General features: G+C 31.3%; 1 protein-coding gene across 1 annotated transcript; it reads right to left on the bottom strand.

Moving 5' to 3' along the window:
• LOC143081972 (chitin synthase chs-2-like) lies at positions 1 to 11,417 on the bottom strand. Its single transcript, XM_076257588.1, has 6 exons — positions 9,828 to 11,417; positions 7,486 to 7,641; positions 5,376 to 5,858; positions 3,628 to 3,839; positions 1,710 to 1,758; positions 1 to 611 (listed from the first exon to the last, which is right to left on the bottom strand). Exons 1-6 carry the CDS (start codon positions 11,368 to 11,370, stop codon positions 220 to 222), a joined length of 2,835 nt encoding a protein of 944 aa, XP_076113703.1. The 5' UTR covers positions 11,371 to 11,417; the 3' UTR covers positions 1 to 219.
• Between the last annotated feature and the right edge of the window lie 2,017 nt (positions 11,418 to 13,434).

The raw sequence follows: 13,434 nt of genomic DNA on the forward strand, positions 1-13,434 counted from the left end.
TATAACTTTTGTATTCAAACAATATAGATATATTTTACTATATCATGCATATATCTTGATAAACGAACACATATTATCATTGATGATTAGACAACAAATGATAACATTTAAGCGCATAAAACAATAAAGATACCATGCTACATGTATTAACATGACTAATACATATCCAATGGACTAATATCCACAAATTGACCACGAGGGTCGGCTGAAAACAAAACTTTACGTTACAGTATTTATCCATCGACCTATACGATTTAAAATTTCACCAATTCTGTACACGGTACTACCTGATATTTGAATAAGGGGTGGTAACCCTAGCATAACTCCAATTACAATGCTAAATATGGATGTACTATCAAAAGTGTGCATTGGAAAGGCATACAATCCTATTAGTGCAACCATGCACATTAGATTAGCACTAAGAAAGTACATTAGCGCTTTTTGTCTAAATAATTTCAATCCTCTTTGTCTGTCTTCGTTTGATAATCCATTTGTTACCGACGATCCTACAACGCTGAACACAAGCCCTTCCCAGAATTTAAATTCATCTTGGTTGAAGTCACTCAAATTGAGCGATGATGCTCTCAAACTGGCCAGACATGCTGTTTCAACTACAAAACAAAAGGTTTTGCTATAATGTTTTATTTTGCTTCTAAAAATCATGAAAATGTAATAAAATAATAATAAGAAAAAAATTATAAAAACAAATATCTATGATTTGTAAAACAAAATATACGTTACTTCGATTACTGTATGTATATTCAAATATTTTGCATAGCGTGTTCATTTGGAGAATGGTTACGTCGCTGTTTGGTTTGAAAAGTAAACATTCTTTAACTCTTAGCCATTCGACATCCAATTGATGTATCACAGCTAGGAAAGGGGTTAACATGTCGATTTAACCATACGTGAAAATGTATGTATAATATATGTTGTTAATCAATCTTATTTACAGGGGCTCTTGAACCATTTTCAATTCTCACGAGATATTGAAATCTGAATAAACACGGAAGAGTATTTTTTTTCATTCCAGAAGAAATAAGAATAACAATTTTATTTTGTAATGGTTTTCGCTGTCTGACATGTGTGATGACAGATATTAAGGGATAACAATATATTTACACCGCTGATAATCCGTTGCGTATAGGAATTGATAGTTTCTTTCCAATGATATTCAATTTGGATATCTCATTTTTGGAAAAAGAATGCTTATAAACAATGCAAATAAAAAAAGATCTTATGGTTATTTCAATATCCGACCTGTATCAGCCTAAGAAACTCATATTTTCCCAAGAGCTCATATGCATTGTATTAAATACCTCAATTATATATTGTGGTGTGGCGTAATTAAGAGCATGTGTTTGATACAGATTTTGGCAATCCTGACTGATAGCAACACCATCAAGGATGGCAAACACAGAAAAAATACCATTTAGTGTACGAAACATTTCAAAATATAGGTGTACTACCAAGAATATGATTAATACATGAAATCGAAATCATATATATAAAGCTTCCCCCCAATTCTCTTTTTTTTTGGTAAATAGAAATTAAATACATGTATATGGGTAGATGTTTAAAGTACAGGAAATTATCAAATCAGCAAAGCAGCAATACAACAAAGCAGTAAACAAATTGAACAATAGAATAAACTCCGTATTCAATAAATTTAAGTTTGAGTGATAGTATCATGTGTTACGCTATCGTACCTTGTTGCGATTCTGATTCTTTCTGCGTGTTCTGTTTAATGTTTGGAACCTAAGGAAAGCATTGTTTAAAATTAAGCATACACAGTGGTTATCATACTCGGTTCTTCTAATGCATTTGAATAGATGGCTTATAACATGTATAAAAAAGAGGAAACAAAACAATGTCAAATTCGTTTTATATTTGTATTTTAAAAACATTGGTCATTTTGTTATGCAATTTAAATTTCCTTCGAAGTTTTCATATTTTATCGATCCTTAGATTTTTCCTTTTTTTCGGAAATAGTTTGTTTTAAAATGCAGCATTGGTTAAATGAATTTCGTGAAAGAAACATGCTGTTGGGATTTTTTTGGCTTATTATCACTCCATACTTTTCTTTATTTTAGAAGTTGCGTTGTGCCATCTTATTAAATACGTGTTAGAATGTAAAACGTTTATACAACACTAAGAACACGCGCATTTGCAATATATTATGGTATACAGTATGCTGATGTGAATGAATTCTGTTGGCATGTTTACGTGGTATTCTTGTATTTTCAAACGAATCAGTTAACTGTATTAAAAAAAGAAAAAGAAACAAACAGGTAAATGTTTAGTTTGCGCAAAATTATTTTTTACCTGATTTTCATTTTCATAACAATCCGTATGTCATGCAACTTCGACGCTTCTACTGTTTAAATAACTCATCGGTCAGAGCTATGGACAGATTGTGTTTTACTCGCCTTTGACTTTTTGATCATCTTAATGTGGTGTATATATGTGCCTAATATTTGTGTTGCGTTGCTTCGATGCTGTTATAGTAATTTTTGGCTCTTTTGATACATTTTGATAGACCCTGCTTTGATTCATCAATCATTATTCTATTGTTGAACATGTTGAAATAATCAAATTGGCAAGTAGAAGCTGAAGAAATATATTTTTTAATTGGGTCTCACAAATATTTATTGTGTTTTTCACAGTCAGTGTAATGACAACAAGGAGGAAAACATTCGTTTTCTCTTTTATTTTTGACAACATATAAATACCTTTTCTTGTCTTTATATTTAAAAATAATTTCACATTATGTTAAAAAAAATTCATAAGATATCAGAAATGATATCTTGCAATAGGTCACACATGACCCATCGAACAGTTATGACAAACGTACAGTAATTAAAAATACCCCAAACATGGTACTACATGTCTTTTATTCATCGGATAGGTATGTCATCATCTACGTCATTTATTGACTAGGGGAAAGCTGTTTTTATCCTTCAACCTTATTATGCTTTTGTCCAACGTAAGGAGCATGTGATTTAGTGACTGTGATTGGTTGCTGTATTATAATGTTATCATTTAAGCTGATATCAATTTATCTAGTTTCTATTGTTCTCACCTTCTCATGAATGGTCATGTATTGCCTTATATAGATCTTGATGCATTATTTTTTATTGCTTAATATCTTAGAAGACTAAAGTTGCTTTTATCAACTGAATTTGGTACCTATTAGATATGTTCCTTACGTCGTAACTACAATCCACTCCCCTTTCATGAATGTGACCTCCCGAATTAGACTATTTACCGGATTTGTTATCACATAAGCAACACGACGGGTGCCACCTGTTAAGCAGGATCTGCTTACCCTTCCGGAGCATCTGAGATCACCCCTAGTTTTTGTGGGGTTCTTGTTGCTTATTCTTTTGTTTTCTATGTTGTGTCATGTGTAATATTGTTTGACTGTTTGTCTTTTTTCATTTTTAGCCATGGCGTTGTCAGTTTATTTTTGATCTATGAGTTTGACTGTTCCTCTGGTATCTTCGTCCCTCTTTTGTAAAATAGTTACCTTATTGACAATCATACAACATATTCTTATTTCTTTTTTTCGGACAAAATAACTTTGAAATATGTTTCATATTTATATTTCATCAAACAGTCACTTACCTTATCACGTGTACCCCATGATTGATCCACAATGTTACAGATTGCGTAGAGGGGTAATAAAATATACATAAATGGAATAAAAAACAAGTATACAGGACCAGTAAGCAATATCCATGCATCCCATGGGTATAAAACAGCTCCATATATGTAACTTCCAAATACAATTCCAACTGACAAGCCTTCTGCATGTTCAAAATGTCCATTGTAATAACCTATTTGTAGAGAAGATACTAAGTAATTGTAAACATTTACATATACATACACTATGCATGTGAGGGTTCTTTTAACATACATGTACAAAACGTTTTTTTTTACAAAATATGTATGTCTGCTCTATTGAATTCTGTATACATGTAACCCTTGCCTATGCCCAGTCAAGCACCTCGTTATTGCTCTATGATTATTTTTGTATTCTTGTAAATCATGTTTGCTAATATGCTTTGTCTATATGCCTTTTTTTGTTTCTTTGTTACATAACACGTGACCCTGTACTTATACATCCCGACACTGTCTTATTTTCAATGATAATGTTTGTATTGTTTTATTTCATTTGTGATAATATGCTTTGTAAATATCCCTTTTTGTGTTTCTTTGTATGACGTATGACGTGGCTCTGTACTTAAACATCCCGTCATTGTGTTATTGTTTGAATGTTTGTTTACATATTTGAGTGTTTTTATAGATTTAAATGACCAATTAATTGCCCCATAGGGTACAGTGATAGCCTTTATCGAGATACATACTTTAGAAAATTCATTAATTTAACAAAAACTTGCTAGAATTAAAAACAAGTTATTAGGACAATATTTTTTCGTCCAAAAAATATAGGTTCGCGTTGATTTTCTTTGGCTCATTTGTACTTATCTCTCCATGTTGCACTTAAACATACGTGTCATATCCTAGCGATTAAAATACATCTCAGTTCCGTTTGGGTTAAGAAAGTAATCTATTTGGCCTTTGGTACAATGCAGAATGCATGAAGTCTTTAATAACAAACATACCGGGCACTCATATTAACCAATCAAGATAAGCTATAGCAGCCTTAATTCTGAAAACCATGTTATGCTCATTAAATGGCTGCGCTCATAAGTTCAATTGGTTTATTGTAACCTATAGTGATTAAGATAATAACGCAATGTGGACTGCTGTACTCCTATTTTTGATTTTTACCTATTATTACTGTTTGCATCGTTGTCAATATAATGGATTTTTATGCGACTGTCATTCAACTTAGATGTTTAGCTAGCTATAAAACCAGGTTTAATCCACCATTTTCCTCCTAAGAAAATGCCTGTTATATTTCAGGAATATGACAGTTGTTGTACATTAGTTTGATGTGTTTGAGCATTTGATTAGGAACTTTCCGTTTTTAATTTTCTCGGAATACTGTATTTTTGTCATTTGACTTTTTATATATATCAATAGGGTCCTAATTATAATATTGGAGCAAATCATATATCGACTATATTTAGCTATTTAATGTCAGAAATTACATAAATAAAAATATCTGAAAACAAAAAAAAAACAAAACAAATGACCTTCAGCTCAACCAACGACAACATAAGCGTGATTGATAAAATGCATTATACATTACATAATATTATATCATTGCGAAAGTGATTAAGAAATATAACCATGAACCTGTTTGCATTTAACTTTTTTAAGGTTTCATATACCCCCAATACTCTTTCAAAACTACAGATGCATTCACATAATTGTATATAACAAAACGATACCATGCTACCTACCATATGCCAAGTCTTTAAAGACAATAACAGATATGTAAACTGTTCCTGCTCCGAAGATAATGATTAACATTTTTGTGATAACTAACTGTATTGTTGAAGGAACTCGGCTGAGTAGCATCAAGCAGTAGGCAAGCACTATTGCAACGATCACAGGAGCTACAATGATAAGAGGGGCACCAGTCGCTAATTCTAAACCATAGCACAGTGTTACAATTGTAATTCCCGGATATAAAAGCTTTGTAAGAAATAGTTGCAATAAGTAGAGGACGAACAAAACGGAAAAAGCATCGTTGGTGGAAACCAAGGTTCTTAGCTGTCGAATAACCAATACAGCATTTGCATAATCTGATAGTATCCATCTGCGGCGTTGTTTCATGAACTCAGTCATATCTTCCGGACAAAACGTAGTATTTGTAGCCGTACTACAATATCTTAATTTCCATCCCTTCAACATCATCCACGTACACATCCATCTGTCTTCCCCTGTATATATAATTTCAATAAATATAACAAAAAACACCATTCAATGTTGATACCGAAAATTTCAAACATAAAAGGTTCATAAAAACTGACATTATCAAACACTATCAATAACAGATATGTACTCTGTTCCTGTGCCAAAGAAAATGAATAACATATTTTTCAAAATAACTTTTGTTGACGGCACTCGGCTGGGTAACATCAACCAGTATCCAAGCACTATTTCAATCAATGAAACTATTAAAACCAACTTCCATACTCCTTACCTGGTACAGGCATTTTGTGAAGAAAAATTGGAAGGGGTTACTTTGTTTTATAGTTAGCTTAAACTTCCGCTTGTGTGCTCAGTTGATTTAAGTTTGGTAATTTAATAAGAAACAGAAACACACATTATAGGTTGATGTGACATTAATTGGGATCCATGAGTCTACACGTTGTAAATACACATCATATACAAACTTGACAATTGTTTAAAAAGAGAAAGACAAACATATACATTAATCTAGCAATGACCACAGCAGAACATGTGTAGTAAATACCGTTTCGTCTACAAAAGACTGAACGGTTAATTATCAAGAATTAAAGTTTTTTTGTCTATTTATAGATCGGTTTGTATTGGCCAACAGTACTTTAATATTGTTATTCACAAATAATTTCTTTTTTTTGGGGATCTATGAAAAGTATTCAGGCAATTTTGTTTATACCCAAACATAAAAGAAAGAAAACTCTGGACATGCTGTTAGTATATTATCATTTGTCATGATTCATTAAATGTTGATATAGTCGATGTAAAATGCAACTGTTTTCTATCTCATAGATTGCAGTGGCAAACCATTCAATTTTTTGACGACAAAATTATTTACACTTTTTGTGATTGTCCTTATGCTGACATAGAAAGAGCAAAATATGAAACCATTGATGATCTAAACTTTGTTTAACCAAATTTACTGTCTGTGTGATATAAGTATAAATGTATGAAGCATAAGAAAATCGACAGCAGATGATTTTAACATCGATTAGTTAGCGTAAACATAGACAATAATAGTGCATTGACCTGACATATCAACGATATAAGGATAAAGCTTAGAAACGGGGAAATGCGAGGCTCTGCCGAGTTATTTCCCCGTTTCGGGCCGAATCCTTATATCGTTGATATGTCAAGTCAATGCACTATTATTGTCTTTATACTGCAATCTAAGAAATATACAACACGATAAAATTGACATTACCTGTTGAAATTCGCAACGATGGTGAACGAATTTGTTTACAAATGAACTAAAATATCAACATAAGCATAGAAAATAATGATTTATAGTTTGCAGACCAAAAATATTAACAAGTGAAATGTTTTTTAATAAAATTTGCAAAAGAAATAAGTTTGAGTCGTTGTATACATGGAAAACAAGAACAGGTTGAATAGGTCGTCTGAATAATTAATTATAATTTCGGAAATTTCTATCTAAATATTCATGAGGAAAAGTGATATCATGTCAGTGACTGTATATGACATAAAAATATACGGTCAACACATTTTGACTGCTCAAATAGAACGAGTGCAGTCTATGTTGTTTTATAGTCACTGATACTTTTATAGAAGAAGAATTTTCCAGAATGAATATAGGGTTTTTACCGTTGTCTTTTGTAAAGACATCTTCCATGTTTCCTACTGGTACTGAATATTCTGCAACAACGTCCCTAATAGCTTCCAATTTGAACATACTAAAACAGCCGGGGCAACACATAACTGAACCAATAATGTTCTGTGCACTCTTATTCATCCATAAATCTAAAAGTACAATATTTCGAAATAAAATATCATATTGAATAGAACTTTTGTGATAACATGAGGAACATGACGGGTGCCATATATGGAGAAATATCTGTTTATCCTTCCAGAGCACCTGAGATCACTCCCAATTTTTGGTGGGGTTCGTGTTGCTTTTAGTTTAGTTTTCTATGTTGTGTATTGTGTTCTATGATTTGTCTGCTTGTCTTTTTCTTTTTTAGCCATGGCATTGTCAGTTTATTTTCGATCTATGAGATTGACTGTCGCTCTAGTATTTTTCAACCCTCTTTTGTTGATAGCTCTGGGTTTATTTGTTCATGGTTTTACTTTCCATTGAATTATGTATGGCTTATCAGCACGTTACATCTCAAATATGATTTAGATTTCAATTGCTTTGGTCTCGAGCAGCGCTGAATAGAAATAATTGCCCGAGTAAATTAAAGTTGGTACTGTTGATGGTCAATAAATGCATTAATTTCGTTATCACATTGAAACTGTTTCGCTATTGACTGTACATGTTCCCTGTAGATTTTTTTATATTCCCGATAAAAAATTCATTGGTACATTCTTAAACTTATGTCTTGTTCTTTCTAATTTGAATGTGTTGCCCTTTTGCACAGTAGAACGTCCAGTAAGACCCCTTTTTGGTCCCGAAATATAGTAGTTTTACAAAATATTTAAAATGTAAATTTTTAGCTAATTATTGAAAAGAAGAATACTTCTGTTACATAAATATGTGCTGTTTTTGACAATACAATGCTCATGGTATCGGGTACTATACATCATATAATATAAAATTTCAATCCTGGTATCTATGATGAGTTTATTTATAGTCATGCTAAATTACTGAAATCTCACAATTTTAGCATTTGAGTTAATCTTTAGACGGCCAAACAAATGAAAGTGGCCACATTAGTGTTCATTCTTATTATTCAAATCTTAGTTGTATTTGATGATAATAAATTAAAACATAAAGGTTGAAGATGACCACGGATGCTGCCACTTTCATTTTTGACAAAAACCACCTAAAAAGTGACATATTTTTTTTTTATAATTCAAGCTTTAGTAAGAGCGTCTTTAATGACTAAATCAGTCTAAATCTTCAAAATAATTTATTGAATCTACTGAAAATATTTAATAAGTGTTCAAAATCTTTCATCAGATGAACCTGAACTTTAATGCCAAAATCGGAACTTCCCTTGCTTTTCAATGTTTTTTTAAGTTGAAAATTAATGCTAGCAAGGGAGATTATTCATTACAATTCTTATGATGCCAATCTTGAAATTAAAAGGTGCTAATGTTTGCTCTTTGTTATAACCTTATTGTTATGATTCTTAAACAAACAATCAGTGTAAAAATGAATAATTAAGCACACTGAAATGTCAGAATTGTAAATTATAAGGAGAAGTCTAAAATGATATCAGAAGTGACTTTAAACATGGTCACATAGAACTGATTTTTTTTTTAAAGTTTATTTTTATATTTGTTTTATAGTTAAATTTATAACAACCATTTTGACATTTGTTTTTTTTTTATAATTTATAATCAAAACAACTCTATTTTGTCAGTATTTGAATTAAATTAATTTGATAAATGATTTTTTATTGAAGTATATACAAAAGGAGATAATTCAAAATTGCTTTTTTTTATTATTCTGACCTGATTAGAAGTGATGAAAATAACTATGCTCAAGACATAGATGGAAAACGTTCCTGTTTAAGTACATCTATTAATTATCTTATATATTATTTTTATTTTGAAAATTTTTGTATATTATAATTGTGTTTGAAAGATTCGGTAAAAACAAAACGTTCAGGAAATCGAATATTTTAGGAACCGGACATTACAGTCGAAATGAAATTAAGAAATCTGTTTTCGAATATCAATCATCGATCGAGATTTATCACCTACTTAATAGTTTTTGGTGTATTTAGTAAATGAGAAATGCAGTTGAGAAAGGGAAATCGATTTTTAAATATCAACAGAAAATTTTTCGACATTACAAATAATGTCAATGAGCCAATCACTCGGTTTACAAAAAACTACTTTATTGTTTTTCTGTTTGTGTTTTTCATTTTTAGCCATGGCGTTGTCAGTTTGTTTTAGATATACGAGTTTGACTGTCCCTTTGGTATCTTTCGTCCCTCTTTTATTGAGAATTATTCCTGTTTCTGCACTTATTTTACCTTTAGCATATTCGAACATCTGCAGCCAGACAATAGGATGATACTGAATTCCTGTAGGATATGTTCGACCACAGACAGCCCCAACAGTCCGGTCTGATTCACACATGTGTAAAACTTTCAATATACTTGTATCCGTAAACGTCATATCAGCATCAGTTGCAAGGATATAATTATCATAACCAAAGTTATCCTGTTCGTGGTGCAATTGTTGTGAATATTTTATGGTGTGAATAATGTTAAATGATTCATTTCTATCTAAACACTTTTCATTTTTGCTCGTATCGGCTACAGATATTTCTGTCGATTCTGTGTCAACACAATAAATCTCATTTTGTTTTACTAACGACTTACAATAATTATCTAGAAGTGTAAAATCATGTTGCGCGGTTTCGTATAACTCTTCAGGCGAGTTCAATGTATATATAGAAAGTAAACTTCCGTAAGGTGGTCTTATTGGGAAATTGTCAGAGTACCTCCAAAAGTTAGACGTACGATAGTTTAAGATATACTCCATATACATTATTTGACTCCAACGCTTTTTCGCCTTGACCTTAGAAACATCTTTCAAGTGAACAAACAATGGTGTTGTTTTGTTTACTTCCCAGAAAAGCTGTAATCCGTATGGCGTAAATAGCATGACACCTTGGTTATTGTTTGTTAAAAATTGGTTTTCAATTAAGCTCATTAACTGAAGACCAAACTGCTTTATAGTTTGTCCATCAGCACCATTATCTAAGAATATATGAGATTCAAAAACAATATTTTCTCTTTTTAAAAGGTTTGAATCTGAAATGTTTCGTATACTAGCCAGTAATTTGTCCATTTCTAGTGATGATTCCTGATGCATTGTAGTACAGACAAAGATTCGTCTTTTGTTGTCAGCCGACTTATTGCATGTTGGTGTCTCCATTGTATTGAAAGTTCTACCGATTAAATGTTGCAATATCAAAACGGCTTCATACATACTACACTCATTACACTGTATAGTTCTATCATTCAATATATCCAATAACAACGGAACAATTAATAGTCCTGCGAGAGTTCCATAGAATGCAGTATTATCTGCTCCTACTTTAATTCCTTGAGAAAATGTACCGATACTACAAGCCCATGTAATGTGAGATACATGTATTACTGACGAACACATAAATACTAGTATGAATGATACTATTATGGACGACACATACATCGGTAAATGAACAACACATTTACCAGCTTTAGAATTAACATTGAAAAACTTAACACACTGACATAGAAACGAGCTTAGTAAGATTGAAAAACAAAAGCTAAGATGTTTAGTATTCGGTAAATATAAAGTCTCAAAGAATACTGTAATTGATAATAATTCGTTTGTATTACTTTTTCGTTGTAGAAAGTAAATCGAAAACACACAAGTTAGCATCTTCAAAATGATATACAATATAGCGGAATTCTGAGTTGTTCTGTTGTCTGTTGTATGAATACGTCTTTGAATGCTCGGAGAAACAATTATTGATATCATCACTAGGAAGAGAAACGTGATTCCAGCTTCTTCTACTGACATTCTTTTTGTTATCACCAGCAATACAAAACAATAAATGACACAGCTTATGAAAACTAAAACCAAAAGATGCTGTATGTAACGACAACAGCTAATAATGGTCTTCTGAAACAAAACAAATATCAATCAGTACTTTTGGATCTGAAACCATAACGCAGCAATGCAATACAGAATCTTACATAATTTATCAAATAAAGTAATAAACTCTGGCTACTGAAGTTTTAAAAAATTAGTTGTTATTACTTCTAAACACTTTACAATAAATCAATCATCAACCTCATCTTTCTTTAGTGTTGGTGTATCTTTTGATTTTTTTCGTGGATTGTTTACTAATGACAATTTTCATTTTGTCAGTGTTACATGTGTTACTCTGGAAAAGAGTAGTTATATAAACTATGTAAACACGCGAAGAGGTACATGTGTGTATGATCGAAATGGTACAAAGAGATCTATATACTCTTCCAAAAAATAATTTTCATATGCAATATTTGCAAAAAAAATCATTCCATTTGTCAAATTGTGCATAAAACAAAACACTGTCACAAATAATAAAACTAGTCTACGATAACTGAAAAACTGGACAAAATCTAATTAATATAATTAACATTATATTTAAACTGTTGATAATGTTATTATACATGTTATAAACGTGTTATTAAATGAGGTGAACGTACCATTCCAGTGGTACACATGGAAAAGATCAATCCTGAGTGTAACACACCTAACAACAGAAATCCTGGTATTTTCCACAGATATCTCAAAAACAAGCTTGTCTGCATGTAACTCTCAGCAATGGATAATATAACACCCTTAAAACATTAACCTTTTGAATTATAAACAAACTTCTGAATATCATAAACAATTATGTTTATTTGTAACTTGTGCCAATTAGTAGTAAATGGATATTAGTCTCAAACGATTATTTGATCTAGGACTCACCTGACAAGACTAAGCATACGATTTGATTATCCCTTTTTTCATTCTTCATGATTCAGTATGTTATTGTTGTGTACTAACTACTAAGCAGATTATATATAAAAAAAAAAAAAAAACAGGACGGTGTAAAGTGACATCCTCCTTGAAGTAGTTTTTTCAGCATACTGATTTTTATTTAAAACAAGAAACAAAAATAATATAGTCAAATGCGCAAATTTTAACGGGTATAAATTTAAGCTCCTCTTTTAAATGATATGTATACACTTATGCATTAAAATAACATATAACAAGCAATGAACTATATAGCGGTCATGTTTAAATTAAATCTTACCAATAAAAGTGATTGCTTGTTTGGCCACTCCTTCCATTTCTGGCCTGTTGAAAACGAAGATGTCCATACTTTCGATACAAAAGAGGCAAAATATGGAAACAGAACTATTAACAGAGTAACCGATCTCCTGCAAATATATATATAAATATAATAATCATAGTAGCAGTGCAAAAACAATAATAAGCTTTAATTTACACTAGTACATTTTCGTAATTATTGACGATTAACGATCGCAATGTGATCCAACATTATTACATCGACGGTGAAACCATAATATTTGATTTATAAATATCCTTAGGAATATTTGTTTACTTAATTTGAGTTTGACCAACAATAACTTTCCTACTTTGTTCGCCCAATCTAATACAATTATTTTTGCAAAAAGTAAAATAATCCTGGTATCTATGATAAGTTTATTTACAACCACTGGGTGGATGCCACTGCTGGTGGAGATTTATTTCCCCGAGGGTATCAGAAGCCCGGTAGTCAGTTCTGTGTTGACTTGAATTGTAATTGATATGTTCATAATTATGAATTTACCGCTCACAAAATTTAGAATTTTTGAAATACTAAGGCTTTTCTACCTCAGGAATAGATAACCTTAGCTGTATTTGGCAAAACTGTTAGGAATTGATGGTCCTCAATGCTCTTCAATTTCGTACTTCATTTGACTTTTTAACATTTTTTTATTCGAGCGACACTGATGAGTCTTCTTATGAAGACGAAACGCGCGTCTGTCGTAAATATAAAATTCTAATCCTGGTATCTATGATGAGTTTATTTATAAATAACTATGGAAT

Source organism: Mytilus galloprovincialis, chromosome 7 (assembly GCF_965363235.1).
Source record: "Mytilus galloprovincialis chromosome 7, xbMytGall1.hap1.1, whole genome shotgun sequence".
NCBI classification, from domain to species: Eukaryota; Metazoa; Mollusca; class Bivalvia; order Mytilida; family Mytilidae; genus Mytilus; species Mytilus galloprovincialis.

Coding starts and splice junctions, on each gene's coding strand:
- LOC143081972 (XM_076257588.1), bottom strand. CDS start 11,370: ATGTCAGTAGAAGAAGCTGGAATCACGTTTCTCTTCCTAGTGATGATA. Junction 5,859..7,485: donor TGTCTTTACAAAAGACAACG/GTAAAAACCCTA, acceptor TTATATATACAG/GGGAAGACAGATGGATGTGT. Junction 3,840..5,375: donor CTTTAAAGACTTGGCATATG/GTAGGTAGCATG, acceptor CTCTACAAATAG/GTTATTACAATGGACATTTT.